The 19,426-nt window shown below is 38.7% G+C and overlaps 1 protein-coding gene across 1 annotated transcript in view; it reads left to right on the top strand.

Moving 5' to 3' along the window:
• The window catches only part of NAA25 (N-alpha-acetyltransferase 25, NatB auxiliary subunit), a 79,629-nt gene extending 60,486 nt beyond the window's left edge, over positions 1-19,143 (top strand). Inside the window, exons 21-24 of the mRNA XM_047827837.1 lie at positions 7,550-7,647; positions 8,722-8,832; positions 13,233-13,379; positions 16,544-19,143. Of these exons, the coding sequence (XP_047683793.1) occupies positions 7,550-7,647; positions 8,722-8,832; positions 13,233-13,379; positions 16,544-16,666 (479 nt within the window). The 3' untranslated portion in view covers positions 16,667-19,143. The remainder of the gene's footprint in view (positions 1-7,549; positions 7,648-8,721; positions 8,833-13,232; positions 13,380-16,543) is intronic.
• The last annotated feature ends 283 nt before the right edge of the window (positions 19,144-19,426 follow it).

The raw sequence follows: 19,426 nt of genomic DNA, 5'->3' as shown, positions 1-19,426 counted from the left end.
GTGGGGCTTGATCTCACAACCATGAGATCATGACCTGAGTCCAAATCGAGTTGGACGCTTAACTGACGGAGCCACCCAGGCGCCCCATATAACTGTATTTATAACAGTGCTGAAATGAACATCTTGGGACATAAATGTTTGGTTACTTATTTGAGTATTTCTTTGGGATTAAATTCCTAGAAATGGAATTGTTGGTGAAAAGGATACATATATGCAACTAAAAAAAAATTTTTTTATTTTTTATTTTTATTTTTTCAATATATGAAATTTATTGTCAAAATGGTTTCCATACAACACTGAGCGCTCATCCCAAAAGGTGCCCTCCTCAATACCCATCACCCACCCTCCCCTCCCTCCCACCCCCCATCAACCCTCAGTTTGTTCTCAGTTTTTAAGAGTCTATTATGCTTTGGCTCTCTCCCACTCTAACCTCTTTTTTTTTTTTTTCCCTTCCCCTTCCCCATGGGTTTCTGTTAAGTTTCTCAGGATCCACATAAGAGTGAAAACATATGGTATCTGTCTTTCTCTGTGTGGCTTATTTCACTTAGCATCACACTCTCCAGTTCCATCCAGGTTGCTACAAAGGGCCATATTTCATTCTTTCTCATTGCCACGTAGTACTCCATTGTGCATTTAAACCACAATTTCTTTATCCATTCATCAGTTGATGGACATTTAGGCTCTTTCCATAATTTGGCTATTGTTGAGAGTGCTGCTATAAACATTGGGGTACAAGTGCCCCTATGCATCAGTACTCCTGTATCCCTTGGGTAAATTCCTAGCAGTGCTACTGCAGGGTTCATAGGGTAGGTCTATTTTTAATTTTTTGAGGAACCTCCACACTGTTTTCCAGAGCAGCTGCACCAATTTGCATTCCCACCAACAGTGCAAGAGGGTTCCCATTTCTCCACATCCTCTCCAGCGTCTGTAGTCTCCTGATTTGTTCATTTTGGCCACTCTGACTGGCATGAGGTGATATCTGCATGTGGTTTTGATTTGTATTTCCCTGATGAGGAGCGACGTTGAGCATCTTTTCATGTGCCTGTTGGCCATCCGGATGTCTTCTTTAGAGAAGTGTCTGTTCATGTTTTCTGCCCATTTCTTCACTGGATTTGTTTTTCGGGTGTGGAGTTTGGTGAGCTCTTTATAGATTTTTGGATACTAGCCCTTTGTCCGATATGTCATTTGCAAATATCTTTTCCCATTCCGTTGGTTGCCTTTTAGTTTTGTTGATTGTTTCCTTTGCTGTGCAGAAGCTTTTTATCTTCATGAGGTCCCAGTAATTCACTTCTGCTTTTAATTCACTTGCCTTTGGGGATGTGTCGAGTAAGAGATTGCTACGGCTGAGGTCAGAGAGGTCTTTAACTGCTTTCTCCTCTAGGGTTTTGATTGTTTCCTTTCTCACATTCAGGTCCTTTATCCATTTTGAGTTTATTTTTGTGAATAGTGTGAGAAGGTGGTCTAGTTTCAGCCTTCTGCATGTTGCTGTCCAGTTCTCCCAGCACCATTTGTTAAAGAAACTGTCTTTTTAGCATTGGATATTCTTTCTGGCTTTGTCAAAGATGAGTTGGCCATACGTTTGTGGGTCTAGTTCTGGGGTTTCTATTCTATTCCATTGGTCTATGTGTCTGTTTTTGTGCCAATACCATACTGTCTTGATGATTACAGTTTTATAGTAGAGGCTAAAGTCTGGGATTGTGATGCCTCCTGCTTTGGTCTTCTTCAAAATTACTTTGGCTATTCGGGGCCTTTTGTGGTTCCATATGAATTTTAGGATTGCTTGTTCTAGCTTCGAGAAGACTGCTGGTGCAATTTTGATTGGGATTGCATTGAATGTGTAGATAGCTTTGGGTAGTATTGACATTTTAACAATATTTATTCTTCCAAGCCATGAGCACGGAATGTTTTTCCATTTCTTTAAATCTTCTTCAATTTCCTTCATAAGCTTTCTATAGTTTTCGGCATACAGATCTTTTACATCGTTGGTTAGAGTTATCCCTAGGTATTTTATGCTTCTTGGTGCAATTGTGAATGGGATCAGTTTCTTTATTTGTCTTTCTGTTGCTTCATTATTAGTGTATAAGAATGCAACTGATTTCTGTACATTGATTTTGTATCCTGCAACTTTGCTAAATTCACGTATCAGTTCTAGCAGACTTTTGGTGGAGTCTATCTGATTTTCCATGTATAATACCATGTCATCTGCAAAAAGTGAAAGCTTAACTTCATCTTTGCCAATTTTGATGCCCTTGATTTCCTTTTGTTGTCTGATTGCTGATGCTAGAACTTCCAACACTATGTTAAACAACAGCGGTGAGAGTGGACATCCCTGTCGTGTTCCTGATCTCAGGGAAAAAGCTGTCAGTTTTTCCCCATTGAGGATGATGTTAGCTGTGGGCTTTTCATAAATGGCTTTTATGATGTTTAAGTATGTTCCTTCTATCCTGACTTTCTCGAGGTTTTTATTAAGAAAGGATGCTGAATTTTGTCAAATGCTTTTTCTGCATCGATTGACAGGATCATATGGTTCTTACCTTTTCTTTTATTAATGTGATGTATCACGTTGATTGATTGCGAATGTGGAACCAGCCCTGCAGCCCAGGAATGAATCCCACTTGATCATGGTGAATAATTCTTTTTATATGCTGTTGAATTCGATTTGCTAGTATCTTATTGAGAATTTTTGCATCCATATTCATCAGGGATATTGGCCTGTAGTTCTCTTTTTTACTGGGTCTCTGGTTTAGGAATCAAAGTAATACTGGCTTCATAGAATGAGTCTGGAAGTTTTCCTTCCCTTTCTATTTTTTTTGGAATAGCTTGAGAAGGATAGGTGTCATCTCTGTTTTAAACGTCTGGTAGAACTCCCCTGGGAAGCCATCTGGTCCTGGACTCTTATTTGTTGGGAGATTTTTGATAACCGATTCAATTTCCTTGCTGGTTATGGGTCTGTTCAAGCTTTCTATTTCCTCCTGCTTGAGTTTTGGAAGTGTGTGGGTGTTGAGGAATTTGTCCATTTCTTCCAGGTTGTCCAGTTTGTTGGCATATAATTTTTCATAGTATTCCCTGATAATTGTTTGTATCTCTGAGGGATTGGTTGTAATAATTCCATTTTCATTTATGATTTTATCTATTTGGGTCATCTCCCTTTTCTTTTTGAGAAGCCTGGCTAGAGGTTTGTCAATTTTGTTTATTTTTTCAAAAAACCAACTCTTGGTTTCATTGATCTGCTCTACAGTTTTTTTAGATTCTATATTGTTTATTTCTGCTCTGATCTTTATTATTTCTCTTCTTCTGCTGGGTTTAGGCTGTCTTTGCTGTTCTGGTTCTATTTCCTTTAGGTGTGCTGTTAGATTTTATATTTGGGATTTTTCTCGTTTCTTGAGATAGGCCTGGATTGCAATGTATGTCCCTCTCAGGACTGCCTTCGCTGCATCCCACAGCATTTGGATTGTTGTATTTTCATTTTCGTTTGTTTCCATATATTTTTAAATTTCTTCTCTAATTACCTGGTTGACCCATTCATTCTTTAGTAGGGTGTTTTTTAACCTCCATGCTTTTGGAGGTTTTCCAGACTTTTTCCTGTGGTTGATTTCAAGCTTCATAGCATTGTGGTCTGAAAGTATGCATGGTATGATCTCAATTCTTGTAAACTTATGAAGGGCTGTTTTGTGACCCTGTATATGATCTATCTTGGAGAATGTTCCATGTGCACTCGAGAAGAAAGTATATTCTGTTGCTTTGGGATGCAGAGTTCTAAATATATCTGTCAAGTCCATCTGATCCATTGTATCATTCAGGGCCCTTGTTTCTTTATTGACCGTGTGTCTAGATGGTCTATCCATTTCTGTAAATAGAGTGTTAAAGTCCCCTGCGATTACCACATTCTCATCAATAAGGTTGCTTATGTTTGTGAGCAATTGTTTTATATATTTGGGGGCTCCTGTATTCGGCGCATAGACATTTATAATTGTTAGCTCTTCCTGATGGATAGACCCTGTAATTATTATATAATACCCTTCTCCATCTCTTATTACAGCCTTTAATTTAAAGTCTAGTTTGTCTGATATAAGTATGGCTACTCCAGCTTTCTTTTGACTTCAGTAGCATGATAAATAGTTCTCCATCCCCTCACTTTCATCTGAAGGTGTCCTCAGGTCTAAAATGAGTCTCTTGTAGACAGCAAATAGATGGGTCTTGTTTTTTTATCCATTCTGATACCCTATGTCTTTTGGTTGGCACATATAGTCCATTTACATTCATTGTTATTATAGAAAGATATGGGTTTAGAGTCATTGTGATGTCTGTAGGTTTCATGCTTGTAGCAATGTCTCTGGTACTTTGTCTCACAGGATCCCCCTTGGGATCTCTTGTAGGGCTGGTTTAGTGGTGACGAATTCCTTCAGTTTTTGTTTGTTTGGGAACACCTTTATCTCTCCTTCTATTCTAAATGACAGACTTGCTGGCTAAAGGATTCTCAGCTGCATATTTTTTCTGTTCATCACATTGAAGATTTCCTGCCATTCCTTTCTGGCCTGCCAAGTTTCAGTAGAGAGATCCGTCACAAGTCTTATAGGTCTCCCTTTATTTATTTATTTTTTTTTTTTTTTTTTAATTTTTTTTTTTTTCAACGTTTATTTATTTTTGGGACAGAGAGAGACAGAGCATGAACGGGGGAGGGGCAGAGAGAGAGGGAGACACAGAATCGGAAACAGGTTCCAGGCTCTGAGCCATCAGCCCAGAGCCTGACGCGGGGCTCGAACTCCCGGACCGCGAGATCGTGACCTGGCTGAAGTCGGATGCTTAACCGACTGCGCCACCCAGGCGCCCCTAGGTCTCCCTTTATATGTTAGAGCACGTTTATCCCTTTCAGATAGCTGCTTTCAGAATTTTCTCTTTATCCTTGTATTTTGCCAGTTTCACTATGATATGTTGTGCAGAAGATCGATTCAAGTTACCTCTGAAGGGAGTTCTCTCTCTGCCTCTTGGATTTCAAAGCCTTTTTCCTTCCCCAGATCAGGGAAGTTGTCAGCTATTATTTCTTCAAGTACACCTTCAGCACCTTTCCCTCTCTCTTCCTCCTCTGGAATACCAATTATGCATAGATTATTTTTCTTTTTCTTTTTTTTTTTTTTTAATTTTTTTAACATTTATTTTTTTGAGACAGAGAGATAGTATGAACAGGGGAGGGGCAGAGAGAGAGGGAGACACAGAATCTGAAATGGGCTTCAGGCTCTGAGCTGTCAGCACAGAGCCCGACGTGGGGCTCGAACTCACGGACCGTGAGATCATGACCTGAGCTGAAGTCGGACGCTTAACCGACTGAGCCACCTAGGCGCCCGATTATTTTTCTTTAGTGCATCACTTAGTTCTCTAATTTTCCCCTCATACTCCTGGATTTTTTTATGTCTCTCTTTCTCAGCTTCCTCTTTTTCCATAATTTTACCTTCTAGTTCCCCTATTCTCTCCTCTGCCTCTTCAATCCGAGCCGTGGTTGTCTCCATTTTATTTTGCAGCCCATTTATAGCATTTTTTAGCTCCTCCTGGCTGTTCCTTAGTCCCTTGTTCTCTGTAGCAATAGATTCTCTGCTGTCCTGTATACTGTTTTCAAGCCCAGCGATTAATTTTATGACTATTATTCTAAATTCACTTTCTGTTACATTGTTTAAATCCTTTTTGATCAGTTCGTTAGCTGTTGTTATTTCCTGGAGATTCTTTTGAGGGGAATTCTTCCCTTTCGTCATTTTGGATAGTCCCTGGAGGGGTCGGGACTGCAGGGCACTTACCCTGTGCTGTCTTGAATAACTTGGGTTGGTGGGCGGGGCCGCAGTCTGACCTGATGTCTGCTCCCAGCCTACCGCTGGGGCCACAGTCAGACTGGTGTGTACCTTCTCTTCCCCTCTCCTAGGGGCGGGATTCACCGTGGGGTGATGTGGCCCGTCTGGGCTACTTGCACACTGCCAGGCTTGTGGTGCTGGGGATTTGGCGTATTAGCTGGGGTGGATTGGCAAGGTGCATGGGGGCGGGAGGGGCAGGCTCAGCTTGCTTATCCTTTGGTGATCCGCTTCGGGAGGTGCCCTGCGGCACCGGGAGGGAGTCAGACCCGCTGCCGCCAGAGGGGTGGATCCACAGGAGCACAGCATTGGGTGTTTGCAGGGTGCAAGCAAGTTCCCCGACAGGAACTGGTTCCCTTTGGGATTTTGGCTGGGGGATGGGCGAGGGAGATGGTGCTGGCAAGCGCCTTTGTTCCCCGCCAAGCTGAGCTCTGTCGTCCGGGGCTCAACAACTCTCCCTCCCGTTGTCCTCCAGCCCTCCCGCTCTCCGAGCAGAGCTGTTAACTTATAACCTCCCAGATGTTAAGTCCCGCTCGCTCGCTGTGAGAACACACTCCGTCCGGCCCCTCTGCTTTTGCCAGCCAGACTCGGGGCCTCTGCTTGGTTGGCGGGCTGCCCCTCCGCCCCGGCTCCCTCCCGGCAGTCCATGTAGCGCGCACGGCCTCGCCGCCCTTCCTACCCTCTTCCGTGGTCCTTTCATCTGCGCTTGGCTCCAGAGAATCCATTTATCTAGTCTTCCTGCGGTTTTCTGGGTTATTTAGGCAGGTGTGGGTGGAATCTAAGTGATCCACAGGATGCGGTGAGCCCAGCGTCCTCCTACGCCACCATCTTCTCCCCCTTTACTTTTTTAAAAACAAAAAGAGGAACCTCTTTTTGTTATTAGTTTATTTTGAGAGAGAGGAGTGCATGTGCACAAGCGAGGGGAGGGGCAGAGAGAGAGGGAGAAAGAATCCCAAGCAGGTTCCCATCCTGTGAGTGTGAAGCCCGCCATGGGGCTGGAACCCATGAACTGTGAGATGATGACCTGAGCCGAAACCAGAAGTTGGAAGCTCAGTGGGACTGAGCCAGCAAGGAGCCCCATGCATATATATGTATTTTAAATCTGAGGGTCTTTCTTTTCAAGAACCTAAGTGGTCTATTATTTTATTGCCCAAATGCAGAATGATAATTAAAAGATCAAGATCCTGAGAATAAAATGTAGTATTTATTATGAAGGTGAATTTCTACCATGCACTTTGGTCTTTTGGTCCATAATGGCACACATTCTTCTATATCATTCACTTGGAGTCTTAATTTTATTGTGACAACGGTCTGTTTGTGGAAAGGCTAGCTGGTGTTTAGACTCTAGAACATATAGTTTATAAGGCTACTTTTTATATTTTGAAGACAACAGAGCAGTAGTTACATGGCTTTTTAAAGAGCTTAAAATAGGGGCGCTTTGCTGGCTCAGTTGGTAGAACATGCAACTCTTGATCTTGCGGTTGTGAGTTTGAGCCCCACCTTGGATATAGAGATTACTTAAAAATAAAATCATAAAAAAAAAAAAAAGCTTAAAATATTCTTTGTTGTTTGGTTCACGTGGGGGAGAAAAGCTTCTGGATTAAGCTTTTATATTTACTATATTTGCTTATTCTTTCTTAGAGTGTATATTGTGTTTCTAAAAAATAGCATTGAAACAAAAGCTATATAAAACAATAAAATATTTTTGTTTTCAGATGTCTTCAGTAAATGTAAAGGTGACCTCTTAGAAGTAAAAGATGGTAACTTGAAAACGCATCCTGCTCTTTTAGAGAATCTAGTCTTCTTTGTTGAGGTATGTTTTGTTCCCTTCCAGAAAAACTTGATTTTCCTTAGAGTAAAGGAGTAATTTTTAAAAAATGAACAGGTAAATAGGCACCTTATACCTGTAATTTAATATCTCGCCCCCACCTTTTGTTAACTGAAAAGCAGTTTAAATCATTTTTTTGAACGCACTCCGTCCAAGCAGGAAGGTTTTGTTGATAATGAATAAAACTTGTAATTTGCTTTACCAATGTTTAAAAAGTCCTCAGATTCACTCCAAATCTGTCTGTTCTCTGTTCGTTTTCTTTTTTGACTTAACTATTACGTACTTTAAGTTAATTCCACTAGCTTTTTAAATTTGTTGCTATTACCAATTACTAAGATTCTGCATTGTGAAGGAGAATCTGGGCGCTGATTTAGCAAAACTCTCACCTCTTTTTTAACCAGAGAGAAGAGAAGGATTACAAACACGTATAATCCATTATCTTATTTTTGTCACGTTTATTTTCCTCCTCCTAGTCTGTTCTGGTAACTGGCACAGTGTAAGCGTATAAGCCTCTGAACAAATCAGTAATAACTGCATGTATATGTACATGCACACTCTGTAGCAGAGAAGAAGCATAGGTGTAAACACCTAAGTTACGACAAAGAAGAAATGTACTGACCAACTAGGGAGATTTCTGTTTATATTTAAGTTTAAGATTTACAGGTGAGGTAATATCTTAATCGGGGAAGTGGGTGAGGAGAGGCATATTGTAAAGAACCTTTGGCTTCCATGCCTAGGAATTTGGACCTTTCACTTGAGTGAAAAAGATGTTAATAAATTGCTACAAATTTAAAAGGAAGCTGGATAGAGTAGAGGATGGGTTTAGAGCTGGGACAGCTAGAAGGAAGGCTAAAGATTGAAGCAATCATAGTATTCTGAGCAGTATTCAGATGAAGGTCTTCTGGGTCTGTGTGGTGATTGTAGAAATGAATCTGATCACTCTAATCTGTAATGAGCTAGAGGAGACCTTGAAGGGATTTGCACAGCACCATTGGCAAGGATTATTTAATCCATAACTTTGAACTGTTATTGATGGATTTGCGGTTTTTCCTCTTTCAGACTATTTCTATTATCCTTTGGGTGTCCAGTTACTGTGAGAGTGTCTTGCGACCATACAAATTAAATCTACAGAAAAAGAAAAAGAAGAAAAAAGAAACCAGCATCATCATGGTAATAACAGAAAACACAACAACTTGGCTGCGTGCAGCTTTTAATTTTCACTGTTTTCCTGCATATAGTAGGAGACCTTAGGATCCTGTGTACATTCATTTTCTCTGTCAAGCTTTTTTTTCTTTTTTTAAATTACACACCTACAGAAAAGCTTAAAGACCAGCATGATAACACTCAGATATCCTTACTTGACACTTGTTAACACCACACCCAAAATATTTTCTGATTTTAATTATGATTTCTTTCTTGGCTTATTTATAACTTAGAAATGTCTTAATTTCCACATTTGCCACATCTCCTTTATCTTTCTCTCATTCTGTCATCTGTCCCAACCTCTTGTTTGTTGAACCGTTTAAAAGAAAAGTACAGACTGTGATACAGTCTCCTACAGAATCACAGTACTGAAGAAATTTTCATACCTAAGACATTTAATACTGATGCAATCCTGTTATAATGTCTGTATTCAGATTTCCCCACTTACCCAATTGTGTTCTTTATTATAGTCCTTTTCAAAATACTGGGATCCTATTAAGTATATGATACGGCTTTTAGTTACCATGTCTTTTTACCCCTTTCAACTTCCTTAGTCTTTTGTTTATCTTTATTGTTCAACAGTCTAGCTCAGTTTTTGGTAGAATGTCTTACAATCTGAATTTGGCTTATTGTTTCCTTGGGTTTAGGTTAAATATAGATGCTGTTTCCTTTTTAGCAAATTAAGTCAGGGGGCACTCATGTTGTTAAGTCCCATTATTGGTGATCTCAGATGAAATTATTTGATAAAGGAAGTGTCTATGGATTTCTTCATTGTAAAGGTGCCTTTCCCACCCTGTGATTAATAAGTCATCCGTGGGACAATTTGAGATCGTGAATATCCTATTACCTGCCAGCCTTTCATCTGCTGGTTTTAACATCTGTTAAGTCTAACTTGCATAATCATTTATTAAAGTTATGGTTCCACACGGGTGATTTTTAAAAATTCTGTCAATCCTTTTATCATGTATTGGTTGGCATTTTTGGTAGAGCTGTCCCACAGCCATTCATATATATATTTGTATGTATATTTTTAAGTATCACCATCTATTTGAATATCATTCTTTTTTCTTTGCTTTTTAAATATTTATTTTGAGGGAGAGAGGGGGAGAGAGAGAAAGAGAGCGAGAGAGAATGAGCATGCGTGGGAGCACACAGAATCGGGGGAGGGGGAGAGAGAATCCTAGTCCAATGATGGGCTCGATCCTATGAACCATGAGATCATGACCTGAGCTGAAGTCAAGAGTCAGATGTTCAACGGACTGAGCCACGCTTGAGTATCAACCTTTAAAAAAATTTTTTTTTAATGTTTTTATTTGAGAGAGAGAGAGAGAGACAGAGAATGAGAATGAGAATGAGTATGAGAATGAGTGGGGGAGGGGCAGAGAGAAAGGGGGACACAAAATCAGAAGCAGGCTCCAGGCTCTGAGCTGTCAGCACAGAGCCTGGGACTTGAACACACAGACCATGAGATCATGACCTGAGCCAAAGTCGAACACTCCACCGACTGAGCCACCCAGGTACCTATAAATAAATATTTTTTAAAAAAGAATATGTTCCAGTTAATATAGACAGTTGCAGTACTCTGCAGAAACACTGGAATTAAAAACTGAGATTATTAGTGTGATATAAATAAAGTTCATTTATTTCTCTTTCTATTCAGTTTTGTAGTGTCTTCCCATCTTGATTGATTTAGTTTTTGAATGTGTAAAACATTAATATAAATTTTATCCTTTTCATAAGGAAAATTATTTAGGATTCATTCTGTGCAGGATATGCTATTTTATTAATGTTTGCATTTATCCTAGGTGGGAGATTTTTGTTCACTGTAGCAACATAGCAACCATTGTCATTTGAAAATGTTGATTTTTTTTTTTAATGTTGATGGTTTTAGTACTAATTTTGACTTCCTGCATAATTCAGTAACAATTCAGGAATTCTTTAGATTTGACACTGCTTTGCTGGATGTTTCTATTCATTCAGAAACAAAGGGTAGTTCTATTTGGAGCAGGATGTAATGAAGAAACCTGCCCTTTTTTTTTCCAATGTAATTTAACATATCATGAGTGTTAAGTTTGATGGCATAGAACAGAGTTGCTCTGTTACTTTCTTTTCTAATGAAAGCCTGTGCTCTTCAACTGTGTCAAATAGCTTTTTCGTATTTGGATTGGGATGGAGGGTGGGTTATAGTTATTGCTTTTCTAGTTTCTAAAAATGAGAATAGCTTTCGTATATTTCTGATCATCAAAGTAACCTAAAGGTGTGAATAAAATGAAGGCCACCCATATTCCCACCAACCACTAATTGCCACTGCAAACAAACCAGAATTATGCTCTATGGGAGGTTCTGCAACTTGTCTGTGTTTGTTTTCATTTAACAGGCTATCTGGGCATCTCTTCAGGAGATACGTAGATGTATCTCATTACTTTAAATGGTTATATGATGAAACATTGGTATTCCCTGTTTTCTCACTTGCATTTTAAAAAATTGAGTGGAGGGTTGGGGGGGTGGGGCAGTGCCTGACTGGCTCAGTTGGAGGAATGCATGACTCTTGATCTCAGGATTGTGAGTTCAAGCCCCACATTGGGTGTAGAGTTTACTTTAAAAAAAGAAAAAATGTTGAACCTGCAAGGAAAACTTCTTGAGTCAAAAGCTAGCCTTACTAATTGATTGGCCAGGTTTCTTGTGTTTGTCTGATTTTTGAATTTTGTCATGTTTCTGGGATTTCTTTGATGTCTTTTCTGTTCATCTTTTTGCCCAGATTTCCTGTTGTGGTAGTAATATTTTTTCTCTTGATGTGTTTTGAGCTATTCAGGTCTTAATAATGTTACTCTATATCCTATATGATGCAAATTTTTCTTTTCATTTGTCTTTTGAGTAGTTTTTTTGGTCAACATAGTAATTATATATATATATATATTTTTTTTTTTCATGTTTATATTTGAGAGAGAGAGAGAGAGAAGGAGACAGAGAGAGAGAGACAGTGTGTGAGCAGGGGAGGGGCACAGAGAGAGAGACAGAGACAGGATCTGAAGCAGGCTCCAGGCTCTGAGGTGTTAGCACAAAGCTCCACACAGGCTGGAACTTCCAAGCTGTGAGATCATAACCTGAGCCAAAGTCAGATGCTTAACCCACTGAGCCACTCAGCACCCCTAAAAATATTTTTTTAAATAGTTCTTAGCTTGGTGTAATGTTTAGAAAGGCCTTTTCAGTTTATGATTACACGAACCATTACCTAAATTTTCTTCTGGTACTTTGGTGGATTTTTTAAAGTTAAGTTTAAATCAACCTGGAATTTATTTTGGTACTTAACTATTTATTTAATTCACTTAATTTATTTTTTAAAAGATGTTATTTTTAAGTAATCTTTATACCCAGTGTGGAGCTCAAACTTACAACCCTGAGATCAAGAGTCACATGCTCTACTAACTGAGCCAGCCAGGTACCCCTGTTTTGTTTTATTATTGATTTATTTTTATTTATTATTTGTTATTATTTTATGTGGGGTTTTTTTTGTTGTTTTGTTTTGAGAGTGAGAGCTCACATGTGTGTGCAAGTAGGGAAGCGGCAGAGAGAGAGAGAGAGAGAGAGAGAGAGAGAGAGAGAGAGAGAGAGAGAGAGATTGAGACTCCCAAGCAGGCTCCATTCTCAGCTTGGAGCCGTCATGTGGTGCTCAAACCCATGACTCTGGGATAATGACCTGGGCCAAAACCAAGAGCTGGCTGCTTAACTGACTGAGCCACCCAGGCATCCCTTAAATTCATTTAAATTCCCTTACATTCTTCAGTTTTATCTTAGGACCTGTTTCTTTTCACTTTTTTATCACCCTTACTTATATATCCATAATATCTGGATTTCATGTAACTTTATGATCTACTCTAATATATATGAGGGCAAATTCTACATAACCATTCTTTTTCAGAATTTTCTTGGCTGTTGTCTCCCATTATGTTTTCTATTAGAACTTAGAAAACTCTTATTTCTGTTATATTTCTGTTGTTAACATTAGAGGAAATCTCAGTGACATATAGAGAAATGAAGTTTTGGTTTCTTTCATCTTCTTTAGTGTTCCAGAAGAGTACCAGCCTGAAATTGAGTAATAACCAACTAAGATATTTTCTGTTGGTTTTTCCATCTCTAGTTCCCCATTTAAAAAAATGCTTGTCATTGTTTCTGAATTAGCATTATTTGGTGCCAATTAAATTTACCTTGCTTTAGAGAGACTGTCTTAATATCCAAAACTGTATCCATCCCTGTTACTATTTATAGCATTAAGTAAAACTATAGCATGAAGTTAATATAGCTTATGTGATATGAGTCAAGGAAATATGTTTGATAATTTTTCATCTTTTAAAAAATCTTTTTTCCAGCCACCAATCTTTACCAGTTTCCAAGACTACGTTACTGGGCTTCAGACTTTAATTTCCAATGTTGTGGATCACATTAAAGGGCTTGAAACACATCTAATTGCACTTAAACTTGAAGAACTTATTTTAGAAGATACTTCTCTCTCGCTGGTAAGAGACTGTAGGCGATCAGCAATAATAATCTTAAAGGTCACAAACTTGAAAGAATGTCACATTGCTTCATGTGGTTGGGCTTTGCTGGGTATCTTTGAGAATGTTAATAAGCAGATAAATACAGTTTTATTGAGCTCGCTGTTGTTGGGTAAATGCTCATAGAAATACAGTGATCGAAAAACCTGGCTTTAGAGAGATATATTCAAAAACTACTTTAAATTGGAGATCTGATATACGCACAGAAATTGAACGGGCCAGCAAGAGTCTCACTGGAGAGGGGACATTTAAGGATTAGTAAGTTTTCAGTAGGCAGACTGGAATGGATGAAAGGAATCTGAAACAGAAGGCACAGAGCAGAGGCAGAAAGGTAAATTGTGTGGGGCACCATGAGTCCGTTGGCAGAGCTAGAACACATGGTATGTGGGAAGGACTGTCCGCTACAAAGATGATAGGCACAGCAGGCCACTGTTGATGGTTGTGTGGTTGTTGTTAAAGGATCTGTCTGCCCTCTGACATGAGGAATAAGATTGATCATTTTGAGTATTCTATTTTTTTTTAATTTTTTTTTTCTTACTGTTTATTTATTTTTGAGACAGAGAAAGAGCATGAATGGGGGAGGGTCAGAGAGAGAGGGAGACACAGAATCTGAAACAGGCTCTGGACTCTGAGCTGTCAGCACAGAGCCCGACGTGGGGCTCGAACTCACGGACTGCGAGATCATGACCTGAGCTGAAGTCGGACGCTTAACCAACTGAGCCACCCAGGCGCCCCTCATTTTGAGTATTCTAAAGGTTATCTTTAACTTTGGGCTACTTTAGATTTGTCGAGCCTTGACTCTGTCCTCATCTTTTGACCTTGGGAAAGTCGCTTACCCTCTCTGGGCCTTAGTTTCTTTATCTGTATAATGAAAATCATAATAGCTATTTTATAGGATTATAGTGAGCAAAATAATAATGGCCTTATATTGCCTATTTTTGTTGAAGTCATGATACATATACTGAGCAGCATCAGCCACCAAATATAGGATCCATATAGTGCTGTTTATATTTTGGGTAAAAACAAATTTTTTTTAAATTCAGTTTCCAGTAGGTTTACTTCTTTATTCTTTATTTTTTAATGTATTTATTTTTGAGAGAGAGAGAGAGAGAGACATAGAGTGTGATAAGGGGAGGGCCAGAGAGAGGGAGACACAGAATCGGAAGCAGGCTCTGAGCTGTCAACACAGAGCCCACGTGGGGCTCGAACTCATGAACCGTAAGATCATGACCCGAGTCAAAGTTGGCCACTTAACAGACTGAGCCACCCAGGCGTCCCTCTTTCCTTCTTTTCTTTCTAAACTTGAAACAACTATCCATAAGGCCTCTGGACTACCATCTCCAGTCCTGGTTCTTTTCCTCTTCCGTAGGGGTATCCACTGAAACTGGTCTGTGCCTACACCTTTTAATGTAACCTTAAAATATACGCTAATAGCTGTTAGGTTTTTGAAAGTAAATGATACATTGTTTTATTCTGAAACTTGGCTTTTTTTTTTCCACTTAACCTTATATTCAAGAGATTTGTTAAGGCTAATGCATATACATCAGTTTTGTTCTTTTAAACAACTGTATGACATTCAAATATGAGTGGAGCATAGCCATTGGATATTTTAGTTTTTTTGTTTTTTTGAGAGAGAGAGGGAGCACATGAGAGCAAGTAGGGGAGGGGCAGAGGAAGAGGGAGACTCTCAAGCAATCTCCACACCCAGCATGGGTCTTGATCTCACAACTGTGAGATCATGACCTGAACCCAGATCAAGAGGTAGACACTTAACTGACTAAACCACCCAGGTGCCCCTTAAGTTGTTTATATATATTTACTTTTACTACAGTATTGAATGAAATGTATTTTGTATACCTTCTCTTAGGCACATGTGTACTTCCAAGATACATTAGGTCTCGAGTAGTAGTATTATTTGGCTATAAGGTATGCTTACCTGATTTCTTCAGGGTTTTGCAATACTGCCAATTTCATGTAAGCCTGATTAGTTCTTAGCCAGCCTCCTTTTTTCTCTGTTTGAACATTCCATCCCTTTATTTTTTGTAAAATGTGCAGCAAGTATTTAACTCACATATTTGAGTAGGTCTCAGAAAGCTTTGTTCTTTTTTTTTTTTTTTTTTTTAAAGCTGTTTGGTCTGTGGAACCGATGGACTTTGTCAATATAGAGGGAGACCTATCAATATTATTGCTAGAAAAGGTGGCAGAGGTAAATTTGATGCTTTTAAGAAGTGGGTATGATAATGTCCAAATTAATAATAAATTTCCATTTTTGTTTTCTGATGAAATAATCAGAAATATTAATTTTTCCATTTTGTATAGCCCATAACAAAATATTAGTGATTTTATGTTCAAACTACTTAGTAATAAATTTTCTACCTTTTTTCTATATGAAAGATAATAATCAGAAATCTCAGTTTTTTCACTTTGTATAATTAAAACAGAGAATACTGATGGAAGAATTAAAAGAATAATAATGCTAGAGGCTCCTGGGTGGCTCAGTCAGTTAAGCATCTGACTTTGGCTTAGGTCATGATCTCACAGTTCATGAGTTAGAGCCCTATGTCAGGCTCTGTGCTGACACCTCAGATCCTACAGCCTGCTTCAGATTCTGCGTCTCCCTCTCTTTCTGCTCCTCCCTCACTCACACTCTGTTTCTCTCCCTCAAAAATAAATAAACATTAAAAATTAAAAAAAAAGTAAAGCTAAAGTAATAGCGTTAGTGAACAATCACATGGAAAAATGTACATCTCTGATGAGCTTTAGCCTTCTTTGCATTTTTTGAAACTGAAAATGATCCACTGTATTCTGATGAAGCTTGCCATGAGACCAAAGGTAATGGTAATTTTTTTTTTTTAATGTTTATTTATTTTTGAGAGAGAGTGCATAAGTGGCAGAGAGGCAGAGAGAGGGGGCAGAGGATCCGAAGTAGGCTCTGTGCTGATAGCAGTGAGCCCGATGCAGGGCTCAGACTCACAAACCGCAAGACCATGACCTGAGCAGAAGTCTGATGCTCTACCAACAGAGCCATCCAGGAGCACCATTGGTAGTTTTAACATCTGTGAGAGGAACTGTAATCTGGGAGAATGCTTTCAGAGCAAGACCACTAATTCTTGTCTCGTTTGTAGGAAGAGAGAAAATTTTCAAAGACTGTGCAAGGGAAGGTGCAGAGCAGTTATCTACACTCACTTCTGGAAATTGGTGAGCTGCTGAAGAAAAGACTGGAGACCACAAAGAAACTAAAAATTTAAGCAAGTGTGAACCACAGGCATCAATGACTCTGCAGCAGAAAATGACATCATCTTCCCAGGCAAAAGCGACATCTGGTTGACCATCATTTTAATCCAGAACTTCCTCATAAAATGCATGAAGGACTTTGATTGTGAATTAATTTTTTAGGTATTAAATGTATACAACTGATTAAATTATTGTATATAAACCGGAAGCAGGACCCTTATCTGGGTTTGACCACTTTTTATACATGTTCATATGCATATGGCAGCCACAAGAGAACCCCACTTTTCTTCTTTCCTTCCATCGCCAGAAACATCTGGTGGGGGGGGGGGGTGTCCTATAAAAGCAGCAATAGAAACTAAGCATAAAGCATTGACCTCAGAGCAGCTGAATGGCCCTACCATTATAGCAGTGGGTGTTTGGTCTGGTTCTTGAGCCTTAGGAAGCAGAAAGCAGTGGAGGGGGACCATGGCTGGGAGCAGGCCCTCTTTCCTTTCCACATTAGTTTAGTTTTGAGGTTTCCTCAGCTGTTTTGCTCCCACAGAATCCAAAGCAGGTACCCTGAAGGGCCTCAGATGAAATTTGGCATAGGCACCTGTCAGTGAAGGGTGCCCCTCAGAAGACCACAGGCACTCAAGTGTTTGGCTTAATAGTCTAATAGCCAAGACATCCCCATCCTAGCTCCTGTGAGAGTTAAATCACAAATAGGCTTGTGTTAACTTACAGCTGTATGGAGGGGAAAGCAGTGCAGGCCACTTATGGGCCTGCTGAGTACTAGCTTGCTGTCTTTCATCCATCTTTGGGAAAGATGGGAATCACTTTTAAAGAAGAGAGGTGTACATAATTTATGCAGGCGAGTCTAATACCAGTGTCATTGGTTTTGTGAGATATATATATATATGTATATGCTTTTACATATATATTTTCAAGCATATATATATGTGTATATATATATATATATATATATACACATATATATATGCTTGAAAATAAAGATTTAATACTTAAGTGTTTTTTAAGTGGGGAGTTTGGGGAGGAAGGAAGGAAGGAATGTATATTATGGACTTAATCTAGGTTTTAAGTTTTAGGCTGGCAAAAGAAATGTTATCCATTGGGTTTGACTTTCAGTCTGCTTTCTTCAAACTTGAGAATTGCACCAGGGTGGTGTTTACATTGTACACCTGGAGCTCCCCAAGACTGTAGCTTCAGAGGTCGGTCTGACAGAAAAGATAAACATTGCTCTTGAAAATGTTATACAGTTTATACAATTACTTTGATAAGTTTTTGTGTTTGAATCTGTGCTTCTGTTTTTGGTCTTTGTTACTCAAATACCGTTAAGTTAATAATTCTGTAAGAGCAAAGACATGAGTTTGATGAGGAAATTCAAGCATCTGATGGAGGACTGATTGGTCTTGCCGACCTTACAGGTCATTTCCAATGCTCCTCCAGTGAAACGTGATACTTTTTTTCTTTTAAAAGCAACAAAAGAGAGCTCGGAAAATCTCTGTATGCAAAACAATTGTATTTTGTCCCCTCATCTTGACTTTCTTAGATTCACAATTTGATAGGATGATAAATAACTGTTTAAACTTCCAAGGAAATTTTTTAGAAAATTACAAAATTATCTGTTCAAAATAAGACTTGCTGGAAATCCTAGTCCATCAAGTAGTTTCAAGAAGTTATTTTTTGATCTAAGTTGGTATCCACAGCCGTCATACCCCATCCCAAAAGGAAGAACTGCCTTGAACAAGATGAACTGAAAGTTCTAATTGATTCCAAATCTAATTTAAGGACAACATATCATAATTTTGTAAAACTATTGCCTATTTAGATGGAACTTGGTGTGTGTATGGGGGTGGGGGATGTGTGTATGACATGTGTTCTTGAAATGATGCTTCTTTGAATATCCAAAAATACTGTACATAGAAATAGAAATGCTCTATGAAACAAGTCTATTAACTGACCATGGTCAATCTAGCATATGTGTGCTCAGTGAGCTGGCTTTGGTCCTCAGGGACAGTGCTTGACTCCAGTGGTCTACCTAACTAGTCTTTTGCCTAGGGGCACCTGGGACCTCTACTGGTTTTAGTGACAAATAATGTTACGTCGAGGTTATGCTTCTTTTGTTACTTGCTGATTTTCCTACTAAATGTAGCATTTCAATTAGATCCAACCTCTTACATTTTGAGATAATTGTAAAAAGAATGAAATTATGCAGAAATGGCCAATATCTTTTATTGATCTGTTCTTTTGGAAACTGTTATGCACTATAAATTGTGTACAGTTAAAAAAAAATATATATATATATATATATATTCTTACATGAGTAAAAAGCACCCTCTCCAGCAATTGTATGTCATTGGTATTTGAAGAGAATTCCCAAATAACCCATTGCTGCTGCTGCTGTTTTTGGTTTGTGTGGGTTTTTTTTGTTGTTGTTGTTGTGTTTGTTTTTGTGTGGTAAATTGATATTTAAAAAAAAGAAAAAACACGACTACTGTTTACAGACTGAAAAATTACTGCTTTTTATACTACTGAGATCCTAAGTTAAGACTCTCCAAAGCAAACATTTGGTTTAAATCATTTATCTGATGTGGATAAAACATAGAGAAATTTTTAGTGTCCTCCACATAATGGAAAATGTACAAATGCCTAGCTGTGTTGCCCATCAATTTTGTATATTTTCATAATTTTAATTGTTCAAAATTGCATTATATTTTGCAATCACTATGTTCAACCTGGATTTGTCTTTCATTTAAACTTTTAATATAAAAAGG

This window comes from Prionailurus viverrinus, chromosome D3 (assembly GCF_022837055.1).
Source record: "Prionailurus viverrinus isolate Anna chromosome D3, UM_Priviv_1.0, whole genome shotgun sequence".
Classification (NCBI taxonomy): domain Eukaryota; kingdom Metazoa; phylum Chordata; class Mammalia; order Carnivora; family Felidae; genus Prionailurus; species Prionailurus viverrinus.
The sequence above is the reverse complement of the archived record's forward strand: the minus strand, read 5'-3'. Positions and strand labels throughout refer to the sequence as shown.